Genomic DNA, 19,085 nt, shown 5'->3' with positions numbered 1-19,085 from the left:
TGGAAACATGCTTTTGATGTGGGTGTACTGGAAAAGAGCAATGAACTATGGTAAAATATTCTGGTGTTTTGTCCTGATTCTGCCACTGAACCGCTGTGAACGTTGGTAAACCACTCAGTCTTTCTGGGCTACAAGTTGGCCTAGAAAGGTGGTTTCAAACACCTAGGTGTTACTTGGAGCTCTGGAGCTTCTAAGAGGTGCCCATGAAGTCACTGGTAAAGGAAGGGCCCAGGTCCTCCAGCCCTGCTTCAACAGAACAAGTTCATTTTCAACAGTTTCACACATTGTAGTTTCATATATGCTCTCATTTGAAAAGAGGGTTACACTGCTTTAAACAAACAAACAAAAGTTTAAAACTCCCTGGGTTAACGTTCCCTAAATTTACTCTTAGCTCTATAATTATGATTATAAACATATATTTAAATTCATTTCTGTTTCAAAAGGAAAAAACAATAGAATGTGTTTCATGAGCTTCCTCTCAGCAATTAGAACTAAATATTTATAAGTTTTACTATTTCTTTGAACCTCTTTGTATTGCCAAAATTCTATTCATTGAGAATCTATTATTTAAATAACCCAAGGAAAGAATTTTTAAACTATGTAATCAAAAAATTTTTAATCAAGTTCATAATGACCAGAAGCACGACAGGAGCTATCTTTCTAATACAGCAGAGTGCACGAGCAAGCACACCTCCAGGAAGTATCTCCATACTGCTCAGGAACGTAATGTAAAGATTTAACATGGGATCACTATTAAAGTTCAGCCCCACAACCATAAGCAACAGGACCCAAACAGAAGGTGCTACAGGAAAAACAAGCAATATCCTAACTTTTGTTTTCTTCTATATAAAGTTCTTTTCAAACATCTGTCTCATAGAATTACTACCCCAGATCTTGACATTCTTCCAGAAAAACTCCTTGATTCTGAACTTTTGCCTCTATTTAATTTCTTTCTCAGGTACGTTTCAAGAACCCCTCCTTTCTAAACTAATACTCAGCATTTGAACAACAGCGCAAAAAGGGTAAGAACTAATTAAAATGATTATTTCTCTTATTAAATTCCAACTCTTTCCTAGCATTCTCTTTTCCTGCACTTTCCATTATCTTCTCAGATTCAGACACGGGTTAATGAATTCTATATTCAGCTATATTCAACTCTCTTTCTCCCTTTCCCTCCAACAGTCAGAAAGAATCCCACGCACATTCCACTGGGTACAATCAGTAGCCCAGGCATCTGCATTGTGCTTCCTACTGCTCCCCAACACCCTTGGAGACTCTGGTCTTTAAATTGGGTCTGGAGCACTATCCAGTGCACTGAGGACAGTGTGAAGTCTATGAGCTCCACTGTAGTTCAAATCCTGAGATAACCTGAAGAATTCTTGATTCTCTGGGCTGACCTCTATATTCACCTGGTTTTAGGGATCGCTCAGACAAAATATCAGGACATGATCAGACCTCCTCAGGGCACTGTCAATCAGAAAATAACCTTTAGTTTATTCCTGGTAAGATTTGATACTCCTAGGCTTAGGTCTGAACTCTGTCAACTTTCAAGAATAAGTATAGTAAAGTTTGGTTGGGTGTTCTTAACTTGCAATTGGACTAAAAGCAAATTTATGTCCAAGGATGAATAAATTTCCTGTTTTGAGTAATCTGTTTCTGCTGTGGAGACTTTTCTGGAGGTCATAAAGTGTACAATTCTTAGCCTAACTAGTTCTCAGGTTAAATTCAAAGTAGGAGTTACCTTAGGCATCCTTATTTCCTCAGGATGGTAGACCTGTGTGCTAAGACTCATTTCCCATTTCTAGACGTAGAACAGAGAAACTGAACAGCTAACTAAAATAGTCAGGAATCTGCAATGACACTCCCTCAGGCAATCCAGAGAACTCTCTCTGCTGAAGGTATACACCACATTAAGTCTGGTAGGACCAATTTTTAAAAAAGCCATGGTAAACCAGGATATCCTGAGGGAATTTTAAATGCTCTGAGCTCCTACAGACGATATGTCTAGTCTACTAAAAGAAGGCAGAATCCCCTAATGATGACACTGCTTAGGATGGGCTGGGAAAATCACATTAAGAAGTCTCTATCCTTAGAAATATAATTTTAACGTCTTTCAACAACCTTTCATTCATAAACTAAAATATGCAAATCTACTACTTTTAGCACGTTTCTGACTCCAAACAATTACAGGGGAAAAAAAGGAACTTAAAAACCCTGAATGCCATCACAGAAAGAAACACCAAGGAGCAGTATCCTCGTATCATCCATGTATACCCCGTCATTTCCAGGTCACAATAGTAACGAAGCAAGGGGGTATTCAAGATGAAGCTCTCTTAGCAAAAGATTGTGACAGAAAATCTTTGTGCAGTGTCCTTTGATAAGTATTTAAGAGTCAACAAAAGTAAACAGATTTCCTTCCTATGCTCCTTCACTGCCCAGACATGTATCCATAAACCATGAAACATGCCTTTACATTCGGCTCTGAAGCTATATATTCTATGTGGAAACCTCCCATGAAGCATTACTAGGGAACTAGGCACCTCAAAGCAAAATAATATCAATAACTTAAATACGCTCGGCTAATTCACAGTGGACAATGGAGATAATCTATTCATTATTCATAATTTTAGGAAATAAAATGCAAGGATTCCATAAAAGCAAATTAGAACATATAATAGGTTTGGTGGAGATTATGTGAAATGGGATAACAAAGGACTTTACAATGGCTGTACTGCCCATTTTAAATTCCATATACCTCACAGTGTAATATTAGCATCTATAATTAAAAATACAAAGCAATAACTCATAAATTACCTCCTTGTCTAGCATACAGACTTCCTCCAAAATAACCATTCACTGGAGATGTAGCAGCATAGACAAATATCGCTGTACTGAGCATTGACCCCCTCCTAAAAAGGCAAAACAACACATATGATAAACTAAAACCAATGATTTAAAGAAAATATCATATAGTCTATCACATTAACATTAGTTTAATTTCAAAAATAAATTTAGCAGGAACACAAAAATATCCTTCTGGACTGCAAAGGACCTCAAAAGGTTGCCTAGTGAATGAATTTCTAGTTAAAATTGCACTTAAATAATAACAGACTGATCCTAATTCTTTTTCAGTTTGAAGTTAAATTTCATAATATTCTAAACAAATATTTCACAGTTCTTTGGCAAACATATTAGAAGCTGGCACTAAAACTGTTTTGCAACCCTGTGAACCAATCATATCATATGGAAAAGGATATTCATCTGTTAAGAAAAATAATTAGAATATTCCTCTTTATAATTTAACTGCTGGAGAGTCTTGCCTGCTGATAGAAATAAAATGGAAGTACTATAACCTATATTATTGCTATTACTTTAAATGGTATAATACTGAGACTTTTCCTATTTAGTTTCCTTTACACTGTTAAAAACGTTTTTAAAAATCCATAGGTCCACAAATCAACACTAACTCAGATCAACAATTTCTAACCTCCTTTTCCAATAATGATACCTAAGCAATTCAGACCAACTCTCCTATTGAATAAAACTGGACAAAATATTTTAAATGCCTAATTGCAAAGATAAATATTAAATTGATAAAATGAGTATCATTTGCCATTATATAGAAATGTACTTAACTCACTAAAAATAAAGATCATTTCTGAAACTCACCACAACTAGGAAGGTAAAAGACTATAGATAGAAAATATAACCTTGTCAGTTTGAGATAAAGAATACTATTTTAAATAGAATTTACAAGAGTATCACACTAATGTGTGCACTGGAAGGATATACAACTTGCAAAAATTAACCACCTTCTGGATAATAATTATTATTACATTCCATTGTCCACCTATAAAGGCATCATACAGTCTTGAAACATGTACCACTCTTCTGTTCAAACAATTATGTTCCATTTCTTAAAGAAGATACATAAGTTAAAACACTGCAATATTTAATTGCATCAATATATAGGTAAATACAAGTGTGGCATAATATAAAAGTTTGTCACTCCCATGTTTAGAAAACTGTGGGTCTCTCAAAGTTAATCAGTTTAAAAACCAGATTTGCCCACAGCCAACATCATTCTCAATGGTGAAAAACTGAAACCATATCCTCTAAGATCAGGAACAAGACAAGGCTGTCCACTCTCACCACTGTTATTCAACATAGTTTTGGAAGTTTTAGCCACAGCAATCAGAGAAGAAAAAGAAATAAAAGGAATCCAAATCGGAAAAGAAGAAGTAGTCACCGTTTTCAGATGACATGATACTATATAGAGAATCCTAAAGATGCTACCAGAAAACTACTAGAGCTAATCAATGAATTTGGTAAAGAAGCAGGATACAAAATTAATGCACAGAAATCTCTTGCATTCCTATACACTAATGATGAAAACTCTGAAAGAGAAATTAATGAAACACTCCCATTTGCCATTGCAACAAAAAGAATAAAATACCTAGGAATAAACCTACCTAAGGAGACAAAAGACCTGTATGCAGAAAACTATTAGACACTGATGAAAGAAATTAAAGATGATACAAACAGATGGAGAGATATACCATGTTCTTGGATTGGAAGACTCAACATTGTGAAAATGACTATACTATCCAAAGCAATCTACAGATTCAATGCAATCCCTATCAAACTACCAATGGCATTTTTCACAGAACTAGAACAAAAATTTCACAATTTGTATGGAAACACAAAAAAACCCGAATAGTCAAAGCAATCTTGAGAAAGAAAAACGGAGCTGGAGGAATCAGGCTCCCGAACTTCAGACTATACTACAAAGCTACAGTAATCAAGACAGTATGGTACTGGCACAAAAACAGAAATATAGATCAATGGACCAGGATAGAAAGCCCAGAGATAAACCCATGCACATATGGTCACCTTATTTTTCATAAAGGAGGCAAGAATATACAATGGAGAAAAGACAGCCTCTTCAATAAGTGGTGCTGGGAAAACTGGACAGCTACATGTAAAAGAATGAAATTAGGGCTTCCCTGGTGGCACAGTGGTTGAGAATCTGCCTGCCAATGCAGGGGACACGGGTTCGAGCCCTGGTCTGGGAAGATCCCACATGCCGCGGAGCGACTAGGCCCATGAGCCACAATTGCTGAGCCTGCGCGTCTGGAGCCTGTGCTCCGCAACAAGAGAGGCCAATAGTGAAAGGCCCATGCACCGCGATGAAGAGTGGCCCCCACTTGCCACAACTAGAGAAAGCCCTCGCACAGAAACGAAGACCCAACACAGCCATAAATAAATAAATAAATAAAATTTAAAAAAAAAAAAAAAAGAATGAAATTAGAACACTCCCTAACACCATACACAAAAATAAACTCAAAATGGAATAAAGACCTAAATGTAAGGCCAGACACTATCAAACTCTTAGAGGAAAACACAGACAGAACACTCTATGACATAAATCACAGCAAGATTCTTTTTGACCCACTCCTAGAGAAATGGAAATAAAAACAAAAATAAACAAATGGGACCTAATCAAACTTAAAAGCTTTTGTACAGCAAAGGAAACCATAAACAAGACGAAAAGACAACCCTCAGAATGGGAGAAAATATTTGCAAATGAAGAAACTGCCAAAGGATTAATCTCCAAAATATACAAGCAGCTCATGCAGCTCAGTATCAAAAAAACAAACAACCCAATCCAAAAATGGGCAGAAGACCTAAACAGACATTTCTCCAAAGAAGATATACAGATTGCCAACAAACACATGAAAGGATGCTCAACATCACTAATCATTAGAGAAATGCAAATCAAAACTACAATGAGGTATCACCTCACACCGGTCAGAATGGCCATCATCAAAAAATCTACAAACAATAAATGCTGGAGAGGGTGTGGAGAAAAGGGAACCCTCCTGCACTGTTGGTGGGAATGTAAATTGATACAGCCACTATGGAGAACAGTATGGAGGTTCCTTAAAAGACTAAAAACAGAACTACCATACAACCCAGCAATCCGACTACAGGACATATACCCTGAGAAAACCATAATTCAAAAAGTCATGTACCACAATGTTCATTGCAGCTCTATTTACAATAGCCAGGACATGGAAGCAACTTAAGTGTCCACCGACAGATGAATGGATAAAGAAGATGTGGCACATATATACAATGGAATATTACTCAGCCATAAAAAGAAATGAAATTGAACTATTTGTAGTGAGGTGGATGGACCTAGAGACTGTCATACAGAGTGAAGTAAATCAGAAAGAGAAAAATAAATACCATATGCTAACACATATATATGGAATCTTAAAAAAAAAAAAAAAGGTTCTGAAGAAACTAGGGGCAGGACAGGAATAAAGACGCAGATGTAGAGAGTGGACTTGAGGACACAGGGAGGGGGAAGGGTAAGCTGGGATGAAGTGAGAGAGTGGCATGGACTTATATACACTACCAAATGTAAAACAGATAGCTAGTGGGAAGCGGCCACATAGCACAGGGAGATCAGCTCGGTGCTTTGTGACCACCTAGAGGGGTGGGATAGGGAGGGTGGGAGGGAGATGCAAGAGGGAGGAGATATGGGTATATATGTATATGTATAGCTGAATCACTTTGTTATAAAGCAGAAACTAACACACCATTGTAAAGCAATTATACTCCAATAAAGATGTTAAAAAATACAATAAATAAATAAATAAAAATAAAAAATAAAAACCAGATTTGTTTTTTCAAGTATCCAATTAAACACTGCACATACTAACTTATTTCTTCCAGACTATCATTAACAAATTGATCCATTCTGTTTATAACTGGGTGTGTGAACACTGACAGAGAGTTCAAAAAGGCTGCTCATGTGACTGAGAGTCCAAAATGACTACTAGCGGGTTAAGTTTGTAGTCCCCAGAGACATTTCCACTAAATGGAAGTGTGAGTATAAGTTACAGTTTTAAAAATCAGACATACCCTTGCACCTCTTTGTTCATAAATATTTTATGGGTATTTTCCACCCAAAATAGACCATTTTCATCTACACTGAAAAAATGTGCTGAAGTGGGGAACTGTCCTCCTTGTTCATCTCTCCAAGACTGGGGGTGGGGGGAAGAGGGTGACATCTAAGTAGCTGCTTCACCTGCACTTGCCATCTCACCACTGCAAAGCACGTTTCAGCACAGCAGCTGCATTTTACCAGACTCACCCACACCTTCTCAAACACCATGCCTTCTCAAGGGTTAACATCACGCTAACTGGCATCCCTACATTGATGCTGATCCTCTACCTATCTAAATATTTTTTTCTTCCCTGATTGCTATGATCATCATTGAGCAAAGTAATTTTCACATGTTACATTATCTGCTTTTTATCCTCTGGAATCCTTTAGATTCCTACTCTGGAGTGAGTCTTACAAATTTTATGTGCAAGTTTTTCATTTTCTCACCGCTTTGTATTTTTACTATCTCTATCTTCATTTCTAGAGCCCAGAAAATTAAGAGACACGTTCTGGAGTAAGAGTGCCTAGGTTCAAATCCCAGCTTACTAACACCCTTTACTAATAGCTGTGTGATCTTACTCAAATTACTTAACCTCCCTGAGCTTTACTCTTCTCATCTGTGGGATGGAGATAATAATAGTCCCTTTACGGGGCTGACGTGAGGATTAAATGCTAATGAGCATAAAGCTCCTAACATGGAATCTCAATGATGTTAGTCTTTTGATATCATAATAATACTGATATCATAATAATACTCACAGCTGTAGTACTTTCCATGTAAATGATTAAGTATATGTTCACTTCAAATAAGCACAATGTAGAACAACCATCGATAATAATGACAGGCTAAAATAACAATGCATGACTTGCCTACTAATACCATCTATTAGATGCGGTTTCTTATTTCTAAAAGCCAAAGGTCTATAAGCAGAACAGCTTCAGAATTAAAAAATGAATTGCCAACGCTGTAACCCTAACATTTGAGAAGGAACAAAGCAAAAACTTGGATTCTAGGAGAGGTTACCCACTACTAACTTATAAAACTGTGACTACTCCAAAGAAGACATACAGATGGCCAAGAAGCACATGAAAAGCTGCTCAACATCACTAATTATTAGAGAAATGCAAATCAAAACTACAATGAGGTATCACCTCACACCAGTTAGAATGGGCATCATCAGAAAATCTACAAACAACAAATGCTGGAGAGGGTGTGGAGAAAAGGGAACCCTCTTGCACTGTTGGTGGGAATGTAAATTGATACAGCCACTATGGAGAACAGTATGGCGGCTCCTTAAAAAACTAAAAATAGAATTACCATATGATCCAGCAATCCCACTACTGGGCATATACCCAGAGAAAACCGTAATTCAAAAAGAATTACTACCCCAATGTTCATTGCAGCACTATTTACAATAGCCAGGTCATGGAAGCAACCTAAATGCCCAATGACAGACGAATGGATAAAGAAGATGTGGTACATATATACAATGGAATATTACTCAGCCATAAAAAGGAATGAAATGGGGTATTTGTAGAGACATGGATGGATCTAGAGACTGTCATACAGAGTGAAGTAAGTCAGAAAGAGAAAAACAAATATCGTACATTAACACATATATGTGGAACCTAGAAAAATGGCACAGATGAACCGGTTTGCAGGGCAGAAATAGAGACACAGATGTAGAGAACAAACATCTGGACACCAAGGGGGGAAAGTGGCGGGGGGTGGTGGTGGTGGTGGGATGAATTGGGAGACTGGGATTAACATATATACACTAATATGTATAAAATTGGTAACTAATAAGAACCTGCTGTATAAAAAATAAATAAAATTCAAAAATTCAAGAAAAAAAAGACTGTGACTATACAGTCAGTGTCAATTCCGTAGTGATGCATTTAATCCAGCATTTAATGTAAAGCATGACTTCTTGAAAGATTTGAAATGCTTTTCTTGAATTTGGGATTTCATTTGAAATATATTATATCCTAAAATAAGAACTACCTACCAGAACACTGAAGTTTAGGTTTTGGCCAATTATTTTAAGGTTTATGCAGTAAATAAATTACAAAGGTTATATTAAAGAAATATGACAGAAACTACAGAGAAATAACTTTGTTGATTAATACACATTCACTGCAGTTCAACAAGCACTGATTGAGTACCCTGCATATACAAAGTTCTTGAGGTACTCTCAGAATGCAAAGATAAGACCCAGTCCTTGCTCTCAAGGAGCTTACTGTCCAGTGGTAGAAACAGCAATTTAGTATAGTTAAATATTTAATACACAACTAAAGAGCCATGCTTTCAGCAAAACAATTTACTGCTTGTCCACCAAATGCCAAGCACATTTAAGCAAGAAGGCAGCATGAACTGAAACAGAGGTACGAGATGTAACTGGGGACAAGTGTCATTCTGACTGAGGACTTAATGGGGTGGCATCTATACCCCAGGCTCAGAGCGTGTTTGCTTTGCTGAGGTCATGGTTCTCTGAGCACAAGGTTATAGGGCTACTAAATAGGGACTTGAGATCTTGGTGAATGTACAACTTTTTCTTATGATCCAAAGGCCTCACATCAAGAATTTCTTGCAGGACTTCTCTGGTGGCTCAGTGGTTAAGAATCCGCCTGCCAACGCAGGGGACACGGGTTCGAGCCCTGGTCCGGGAAGATCCCACATGCTGCAGAGCAATTAAGCCCATGCGCCACAACTACTGAGCCTGCACCCTAGAGCCCACGAGCCACAACTACTGAGCCCGTGTGCCACAACTACTGAAGCCCACGTCCATGCTCTGCAACAAGAGAAGCCACCGCAATGAGAAGCCCGCGCACCGCAACGAAGGGTAGCCCCCGCTTGCCACAACTAGAGAAAGCCCCGCGCAGCAACAAAGTCCCAACGCATCCAAAAATAAATAAATTTATCAAAAAAAAAGAATTTCTTGCAACTGGTTTTGTTTTCAAAGAAAAAATGTACCAGAAAACCATGTAAAGATAGGATAAGAAGTCATCCAATTATTTTTCTAACCTCACGTGCCTTTTCCACCACTCTTTTTACTGTTATTTACAATGCTTTCTGCTGTCTGTAGAGTCTCCAAGTTTTGGAGGCAGATGTGAAGTACTAACTCAGTAAATGTGTAATACTTGTGCATTTCTTATGAAGATCTAATTGGATCGTCAGATTTCAAAAAAGTGCCTATTCACTTTGTCAAACAACTCTGATTTGTAACTAATTCTGCTCATACCTCTAATGGAATATAACCTTTATAACCAACCAAAATGTTCAGTAAGGCTAGTAATTTTAGGATATAACAGAAAAATATACTTACAGCTGAAGAATACTGCTCATTATTTGTTTGCAATAATGATATTTAGGCTATTTAAATTCTAAGATAATTGAAATAAGCAAATATTTAATTATGATTGACTTAAAGGTTCCAATTATTAAAACTATTCAAGAACAACAAAAAAGTAATAAAGTTAAGCACATGAACTTACTCTGTATACAAATCTTCTATCATTGCAACAATAATAACAATGAGAGACACAGCAAATATCTGACATCCAGAACCAATGAGAGAGGAAAATATCAGCGGGTGACTTGATGGTCTAAATACATCTCCATGCACCTGCTTCCATCCATACTCATCTCCTAGGTCTCTATCCTATATACATATATATGTTGAAAGAAAAGAAAATAATTCAGAATGAAATTAAAATACATAAAATACGTAAAAATTTACAATTACAGTCGTAAGTTCCCTCACTACAAACTTAAAGGTATTAAAAGGGTTTCAAAATATCAAGAAAAGACATTTGTTCAAATTTAAAATAATTTCTGCCTTAATAACTTATAATGTTAAAGTGTTGTAATATTACTGAGGCTCAGGAAGGTAGATCCTGGTTGTACTCAGAGAATCTCAAAGAATGGAAAAAGAAAAGGTCTAGGCACAAAAAGAAATGGTCAAATTGGGAGAAAAGCCCAATGGCTCCTGAATGTTACTTTCAGACACTACTCTTGACATTTACGTCATGACTGAGGCTCACATATGAGCGAGGGCCAGGTGGAGAGCAAAACTGAAGAAGATTAAAACCAGTACTAGATACCCTAGCAATGCAGAAATCTCCCTTATAGCCTGGAGCCTAAGAAAATACACAGGGAATATATCAAATAGTTAAATATCATTTAACTGTGTATAGCATTTTTTAAAAAGGATTCAGTTTCGCCTTTTCAACCCAAGTAAGCAAGTATCCAAAACAGTGTTTCTTATGAAATATCAGTCCCTCAAGATAATCTTTGTGTTTTTTTTGGACTGGGTTGCGGGGTGGGGGGGGTTCTGGTCAGCTATGTTTGAGAGGCACCAAATATTTCATCTACCCTCTGATACTTCACAAAACACATGAGCATATTAAAATGTTAATTTGTTTAACTGTTTTCCAAACTTATTTAATGATGGAGCATATCTACACAGACTAGCCATTAACAACTGAAGCACTCTGCTGTGCACCTGAAACCAACACATTGTAAATTAACTACACTTCAATTAAAAAAAAAAAAAAAAAGAATAGCCATTAACATTCCCTGGCAGTCCAGTGGTTAGGACTAGGCGCTTTCACTGCTGAGGGCACGGGTTCGATCCCTGGTCAAGAACTAAGATCCTGCAAGCCACACAGTGCAGCCATAAAAACTAAAAACAAAAAAAACCACTTTTGCTCATTTACGACACTGTTCTACAATTTAGTAAAAATAATTCAGAAAACAACCCTCCCCTTTGAACCTACTAAACTAAATGTAAATCAATCCTTCCACCTACTCCCTCAATTTTATGCAATATTTAACAGCATTAGAAAGATACCAATACAAGTCTACGACCTCCCAGCTGCAATTCTGAAATCAAAAGCTCCGAAAAGTGAAAGTCTGCTTCACAAGTTTGACATATCCTTATTTGGTGGCAAATCTTGGAGCGAACTAACAAGAGGTTATTTATACTGTTTATTTATCCCACTTAGGGTGAACATTCATATGTTTTGCTGAAAACAAATTAATATATTTGATTATAGGACATGTAATCAGGGCATGTAAAAACATTAAAATATTTGATTAGAGACCCCTCAGGGAGCTTTATACCTTTCTAAAACCTGAAAATTCTGAATTCTAAAGCTCATCTGACCTCAGGAGTATGGACTTGCTTCCAACATTCAATAACACTGAGTTAAACTGTTTTATAAATACAGCATAAAATGTTTGCTTACCATGTCGTCCATTTCTTCTTCTTTACTATACCGGGCATAATCTTTTCTTAAAGTTCTCATTAAGATCATTGAAACTAAGCCCACCAAGAAGATAACCATCATGAAGGAGTTGAAAATTGAAAACCAGTGAATCTAAAATAACAGAAAATAAAATATTACTTACTTGAAATACCAGTTACAAAATTCATAGGTTTCATGAGGACAATGGGATGTTAATGCAAAAAAACCCCACAAAAGCCTTCTAAAAACTTTTACATGAAAATCCAAAACTAAGATATACTGGGAAAGAGTAATCAAAGGGATTGGCTTTCTTTCCAGTAAGCTTTAGATGCATTAAAAGTATGATACTGTTTACACGGATTATCACAATCAAATTTATTGTACAAATAAAATACAATTTGGCCACATAGAATGTGCTACTCAGCATTAGAGAGAAAGACCATGGGTTTTGGAGTCAAACAGGTCTGAATTTTAACACAGGCCCTGACCCCAGTTTTCTTACATCAAAAATGAAGGAAATACTACTATATCGTAAATGATTTGTACAGTTTAATACATATATAAACTGTACGGCACCATGTCTGGCGCAGAGCAGTAAATACTCAATAAATATCAGTTCCCTTCCCTCTAACTAAGCAACAACCTGAAAACCTCTTTAAAATTCTAAGACTAAACCATCATAGCTGCCCGCCATGAACTCAGGCCACCTTCCTGAATGACCTGCTTCCCTTGCTTCCAGTTCATCCTCTCCACCCTGTCGCATCACGCACTCCTCTCCAAAGCAGCTATCCATGGTGCAGACAACTCTGAGGTACCCCATAGTTTCTCAATGCCCCCAAGGCTCTTGACTTTGATTTCACCCACACATTTGTCACAAAATTATGTCCAGATTCAGCACATCTGACTTCAACTGTCTGTGGCACTGTCCAGCAATTCCTTTATATTTTAATTCCCAAAATTTCCTTATGGATAGTTCCAAAATTTCTCTTCTCTCTCAATTTCATTTATTTTTCCCTTCCTCTCTATTTCCATGCCATCACCTCATACCTGATAGCTCTAATGGCCTCCTAGTTGACGACCTTTATGTTTGGTCCTTCTCCTTCCTTTCAATCTATCCTGCAAAAGCTTATCCAGCAAATCTCTCTGAAACATCACGTTCATATATCACTTCTCTATTCTAAAACTTACAGCGACATTCCCTATTTTCTCACACAACAAACCTAAACTATTTCCCCAATATTCTGTGCCCCTTGTAAGACGGCCACCTCAGCTTACCTAGCCAACCTTTCTTCCCACTGTATCTTATATTCCAATCAGGCCTACCGTTCCTCAGTGACCCAAAAGTACAGCTTATTCACTTCCACCTCTGTATCCTTCTCATAATTTCTTCTCACATGGGATCCACTTCTATCTACCTCTGTAAATTCTATCTACAATTTAAAACCCAACTCAAAGCCCCTCTCCTCCATAAAACTTCTCACACACATATTTTAATTATTCACAGATATTCTCTTGCTCTAAACTTCTACAGATACATAGAATATTTAACATGAAGGAGGTACTGTTCGGTACAATTAGGATTTTAACTAGATTTTAACTTGGGCTAACATGCTGAGCATGTGCACTAGAGTGAAAAGCAGTGCTGGCTGTTATCCACCCAGAGGCTTCAGGCAACTGATAAACTATGGCTTCCCCTGAAAAACAAGGGGCAGTCAACTGCCTCTGCCTCTTCATAAGATCATTTCTTCCTTCATTCAACAAGTTATTTATTAAATACCTATTGAAATTATAAAGGAAATAATGAATGCATTATATTTTGAAATACTTACCAAAAAGGGTTGTATAAATTTAAGTTTATCACAGAAGTATCACTTAAGATTTATAAATGCAGTCTATAATAATAGGCTTTTCCAAAGGTTTGATTTTGTTTCTACTCTGGGAAATTAATGACCCAGAAAAGGACAAGAGAGAAAAAGATTTACATATATATATATATATATATATATATATATATATATAAAACTCATATCTCTTTTCAGTCAATTTATCAAATTTTTGAAGAGAAAAAGTTTTATATAGTTACTACTTAGTAATAAGAAAGATACACCCCAAAATGCAAAAAGTTCTAGCAAAGCTATCTTCTAATCTAAGATACAAACATTAAACTAATACCGATTATAATGTACTACTAATAACCTGACATTTTATAATATTCCTTTATCCCCCAAATTATAAAATGTTGTATGATTCTGAAATTATTAACCAAGGGAAATACTTCTTTAAAACAATAAAGAAATGAGATGTCACAGAGGGGTTACTAACCCTACGAACTGCTGACTCCAGCACCCCGAGTGTTGCTAATCCGCAAGCAGCACCCCAGGTTTGTCACAAATGTTAGAACACTGGAGATTAACTAACTATACCACCAGGGCTGCCTCTTCCTGAGCACCTGCTCTGGAAACACTGAACCAGGTGCTTTATATACACTGTCAAATGGAATTTCACAACAACTCTGCAAGGCAGTATAACCCCTGCTTCACTACTGAAAAGAAGCTAAACAACTGAGTCATCTGGCCACAGTTACAGTAAATGGCAGAGACAGAGTCTGTATCCAGCTGGGGCTCCTAAGTCTGTGTTTGTAGTCACTGTATTAGAAACAATCTCAACTCTTACACAGTAGATCCCATCCACTCCTGCCGACTCAAGGAAAATGCTTCAGTAATTCTCCCCCATCTCCTGAATCATCAGTTTTGTACTCTCTACTGAACCCCATCAACATAACAAACATGTTTTTCTTACATTTCAAAAAAAAAAACAAACCCCCACCCCCCTCCTGATTCCATCTTTCCTATGGGCTACTACACCACTTCTGCACTCCCTTTAGTAGCAAACTTGCTGCCTCCAATTCCTCCCCTCCCATTCTCTCTTAGACCAGCTCTGTTGAGATTTTGCCCCACCACTACACCAAACCTGCTCTTTGTCAAGTTCACTGATGACCCCAGATGAATCAACAGGTACTTTCAGTACTCATCTTACCTGACCCGTCAGCAACAATTCAGAACTAATCTTTCTATGCTCTGTGACAGACTTTCCTCTCTTGGTTTCCAAGATACCATACAATCTTTTTTTCGCCCCATACCTTACCAATATCTCCTCAGGGCCCTTAGCTGGTTTCTCCTTTTCTCCCTGAACTTATACTACTGCTCCCAGGGCTCAGTCCTTAGTCCTCTTCTATTTGTACATACTCTTCCTTGGTAATTGCATCCAGTCTCGCAGCTTTAAATACTATATATATGCCAATGGCTACAAAATTTGTAGGCCTCTCTTTTGAGCTCCAGATTGATATATCCAACTAGCTGGTCATTATCTCTGTCTGGATATCCTACAGACACTTCAAAACCACCATGTCCCAAACTGTACTCTGATCTTCCCCTCCAACTCTCCAAATACAGCTTTTCCACCCCACTGACAGCAGCTCCACTCTGATAGATGCTCAGGCCCAAAACTGTGGAGTCTTTCTCAAACCTTCTTTATCCTTCTATCCATCAGGAAATCTTGCTGGCTCTACCTTCAAAATACGTTCACAATCTGGCGTCTTCTCGCCACCTCCACTGCTATGCCTTGGTCTGAGCCACCGTTACTTCTCACCTGCATTAATGCGACAGCCTCTCCAATGGTAACCCTGCTACTCCCCGTTTCCCACACAACCCATTTTCAACATCACAACCTGAAAGACCCTTTTTAAACAGAAGTCAGATCTGCCATTACCCTGCTGAAAACACTATCCTGCCCCCTTTGCATTCAAAGTCCTTAAAGCAGCCATGGATGATCTGGCTCCTGCTGCCTCTCTGACTTCATCTCCTACTTCTCGTCCCCTTGCTCTGCTCCAGCCATACGGGCCTCCTTTGCTATTCCTCAAGCACACCAAGCATGTTCCCACCTAACAGGCCTTTCCATGGTGTTGCTTCTGCCTGGAATACTCTTTCTCCAGATGGCCACATTCCTTATTTCCTTCAACTCCTTCAAGCTTTTGCTCAAAAGTCCATCTCAGAGGCTTACCCTGACCTCCGTACTCAAAACTACAACTTGCTCTACCCACAGCACTCTTACCCAACTGCTCTTTTTTATTTTTCCACGTACACATCTTTCAACATACTATACATTTTAGTTATTATGTTTACTGCATGTCTCCCCCACTAGTATGTACGCTCCAAGAGGGCATGGATCTTTGACGTTCATTCTCTAATGTATTCCACTTACTGAGTACAGTGCTTGACACACAGCAAGTGCTCGATTAATATTTGTTTAAAAAATATATATGGTATACAGTTCTACTAGTGAAAATGCCAAAAGGCAGCCTTTCCACCAAGCTGTCACTACCCCATGAGACTAGAAGCAAGTAGACCTAGGTGTTCCGATAGGGAATGTCAGTTGGAAGCCCTCATATTCTAAATGCTACTTAAAGTTGAAGTTATTTGTGCCTATACCTTTAAATGGACTACCATGTTCAGGACTGCCTGAGCGCTGAATCTGAGGAAAAGCCCTGGGAGGGTGGGGGAGGGAATCGTAGCTCCAGGAGTAGCACACTAAATCTTTCAGTAGGGGCTAAACCCCAAACAGCTTCATTTTTTTCTCCTAGGACCCCGTGGAAGATTAGAAGTAGTAACAGGTTCTGGTGGAGTCTAAGGGTGGAAACTGGCTGCAATGATATAACTCTGAGACAAAAAAAACTTATAAGCCATCTCAAAAATTGGTGACTAATAAACTTCAGGATTTCAGTCCAAAAGATAGAAGAGGCAAGTCAGGAAGAAAGTCAGAAGAATGGATACATCCCGATACCTTGTAGTTTTTTCATATCCATCCTTGAAGGAGTGAATCACCAAAATAAAATCTGTTTCTTGCTAAAAATAACCAAAGCTATCTGTACGAAACCAGTAGCAATGCCACTAGACTAAGGATCTGAGATCCAGTGTACACCTGCTGGTCGGGGGGTGGGAGGCATCTTTCCATTCTTGGTGTATCTTGGTATGTGGAAGGATTTCCCCTGGCAAAAACTCCTGGTATCACTCCACTCTTGTATTCATTCCTTCCTAGAGGATGCATACATTCTGCTCTGTTTCTCCACACTGTAATTTTTACACACACAGGCGCCCAGGTAGGAAAACTTGAAACAGTCCAGCACTGTCTGAGTGTGTTAAGCTTCTCCAATTCTGAGTTTCAATATTAAGAAGCCCACTTGACCACAGTTACAGCCACATTCTCCAGTATTAGCCTCATTAGCAATAAAAGTGGTATCTTGGCTTCCCATATGCTGTATTCTTCCTTGTGTATCTCTCTTCATTGGTTTAAACCAGGCATGATGAAGGGAGCTTTTGACTGATCCTCTAAAACTCTCTATCACTCTTATGACTCTGAGCTCACATCTGAAATCAGCATTCGTTAAATCTCTGAGATCCACAGCCCTAGCACAGTGCCCTATATGTGGCAGATGCTCATTGTTTAACTGATTGAAGCACATACTGAACATCTTAAAATACACAATTTACCTACCCTGTGTTGAAAAAAGGACGGATCAAGGTATTTGTCAAATCGATCTTCAAATTTTACATCTGACTTTTTCCATTTTACCTGAAAAAAATTTTTTTCACTTGAAAATCAAGGCCAGTAAACAATAATCTGATAACAAAACTCTGAGCAAAATTTGAAAAGATTTACACACTTAGAATAAGATACTAGAGAAATAGTAGAAAGTTACTACCAATTTGAGATGCAACTTTGAAATACATGATAGAAAAACTAGCCAACTTTCCTCTCCGTGTATTAACAAAACTTATGACTTAGAGAGATCATTTCAGTTTTCAAGGACTATTAACTGTTGCTGACTTACATTCTCTGACCTCATAAATGTGATAATAACTCAATTAAACAGACCAAATAAAATAAGAATCTGTACATCTTTGTCTTTAGATTGCATTAGTTTTATTACAATGATGTTTCTTTATAAGTACGGTTATGCAAATATTATTTGCACTAGGTACATATGCACAAAGCTTGAAAAACTTTCAAAACTGTCTACTAGCAATGGATTCATTCCAGTTACCTGGAAAAAAAACTACCAAAGAGAGAGGCTACCTACGTCGGATTTCTCTTCTTTCCACTACTTTTAATCCTAACAGAACAGAATTAACTTGACAGTTGCAAGGGGCTCTGACAAGCTCTTACTCTGCAGGAGTATCTTATTCCAACTGATAAAAGCAAAATATGGTAAACTATACTCATCCAGAAATTTTCAACATGGCATCATCTCTTAATCTGCAACAGTAAAAAGGAAAGAGAAACAAGGAGTAATGTAATCTAAAAAGTAACCATGAAAACACATGGCTGGGTTAGCTAACTGCCCAGTTATAATGGTAAAGTTCGCTGAAGCAAATGGTAGGTCCTGCCAATGCATAACAGGTATCTAATACTACAGACCTGAAGTATATCTCCCTGCTTTTAGGAGGCTTACTTACATACATTAATAATATTCTGTTGCATCCCATTTCAAGCTACAATTTCAATTACTAAAGTTGTAAAACATACTTAATTATTGATATTAAGTGACAAACACTGCTTCCTGGATACAATTATTTTAATACTTACTGAATATGACATCTGGATTTTAGTATTGGGAACCAGTTTCACTTTTCCTTCACTAGTTAGATTAACATCAACAATTCGATTTCCATTAAAACCTATTTCAAGTTTTTTATAGGTCCAAAGATAGTAATCTTCCCCATTTTCATCTGCTTCACCAACAATACCTTCAAAAGAAATAACACTTCATACAAGGTATGTAATATCACTTAGTATTTAAAATACATTAGAAGCGAAAAGC

At 37.5% G+C, this 19,085-nt stretch overlaps 1 protein-coding gene across 1 annotated transcript in view; it reads right to left on the bottom strand.

Moving 5' to 3' along the window:
• Window positions 1-19,085, bottom strand: part of TM9SF3 (transmembrane 9 superfamily member 3) — a 76,344-nt gene that overhangs the window by 36,049 nt on the left and 21,210 nt on the right. The window contains exons 4-8 of the mRNA XM_036828323.1: window positions 18,851-19,011; window positions 17,759-17,836; window positions 12,209-12,340; window positions 10,454-10,620; window positions 2,815-2,909 (exon numbers count right to left, since the gene is read on the bottom strand). Of these exons, the coding sequence (XP_036684218.1) occupies window positions 2,815-2,909; window positions 10,454-10,620; window positions 12,209-12,340; window positions 17,759-17,836; window positions 18,851-19,011 (633 nt within the window). The remainder of the gene's footprint in view (window positions 1-2,814; window positions 2,910-10,453; window positions 10,621-12,208; window positions 12,341-17,758; window positions 17,837-18,850; window positions 19,012-19,085) is intronic.

The sequence above is a fragment of the Balaenoptera musculus genome, chromosome 16 (assembly GCF_009873245.2).
Source record: "Balaenoptera musculus isolate JJ_BM4_2016_0621 chromosome 16, mBalMus1.pri.v3, whole genome shotgun sequence".
Lineage (NCBI taxonomy): Eukaryota > Metazoa > Chordata > Mammalia > Artiodactyla > Balaenopteridae > Balaenoptera > Balaenoptera musculus.
This window is presented reverse-complemented; position numbering and strand designations above follow the sequence as displayed.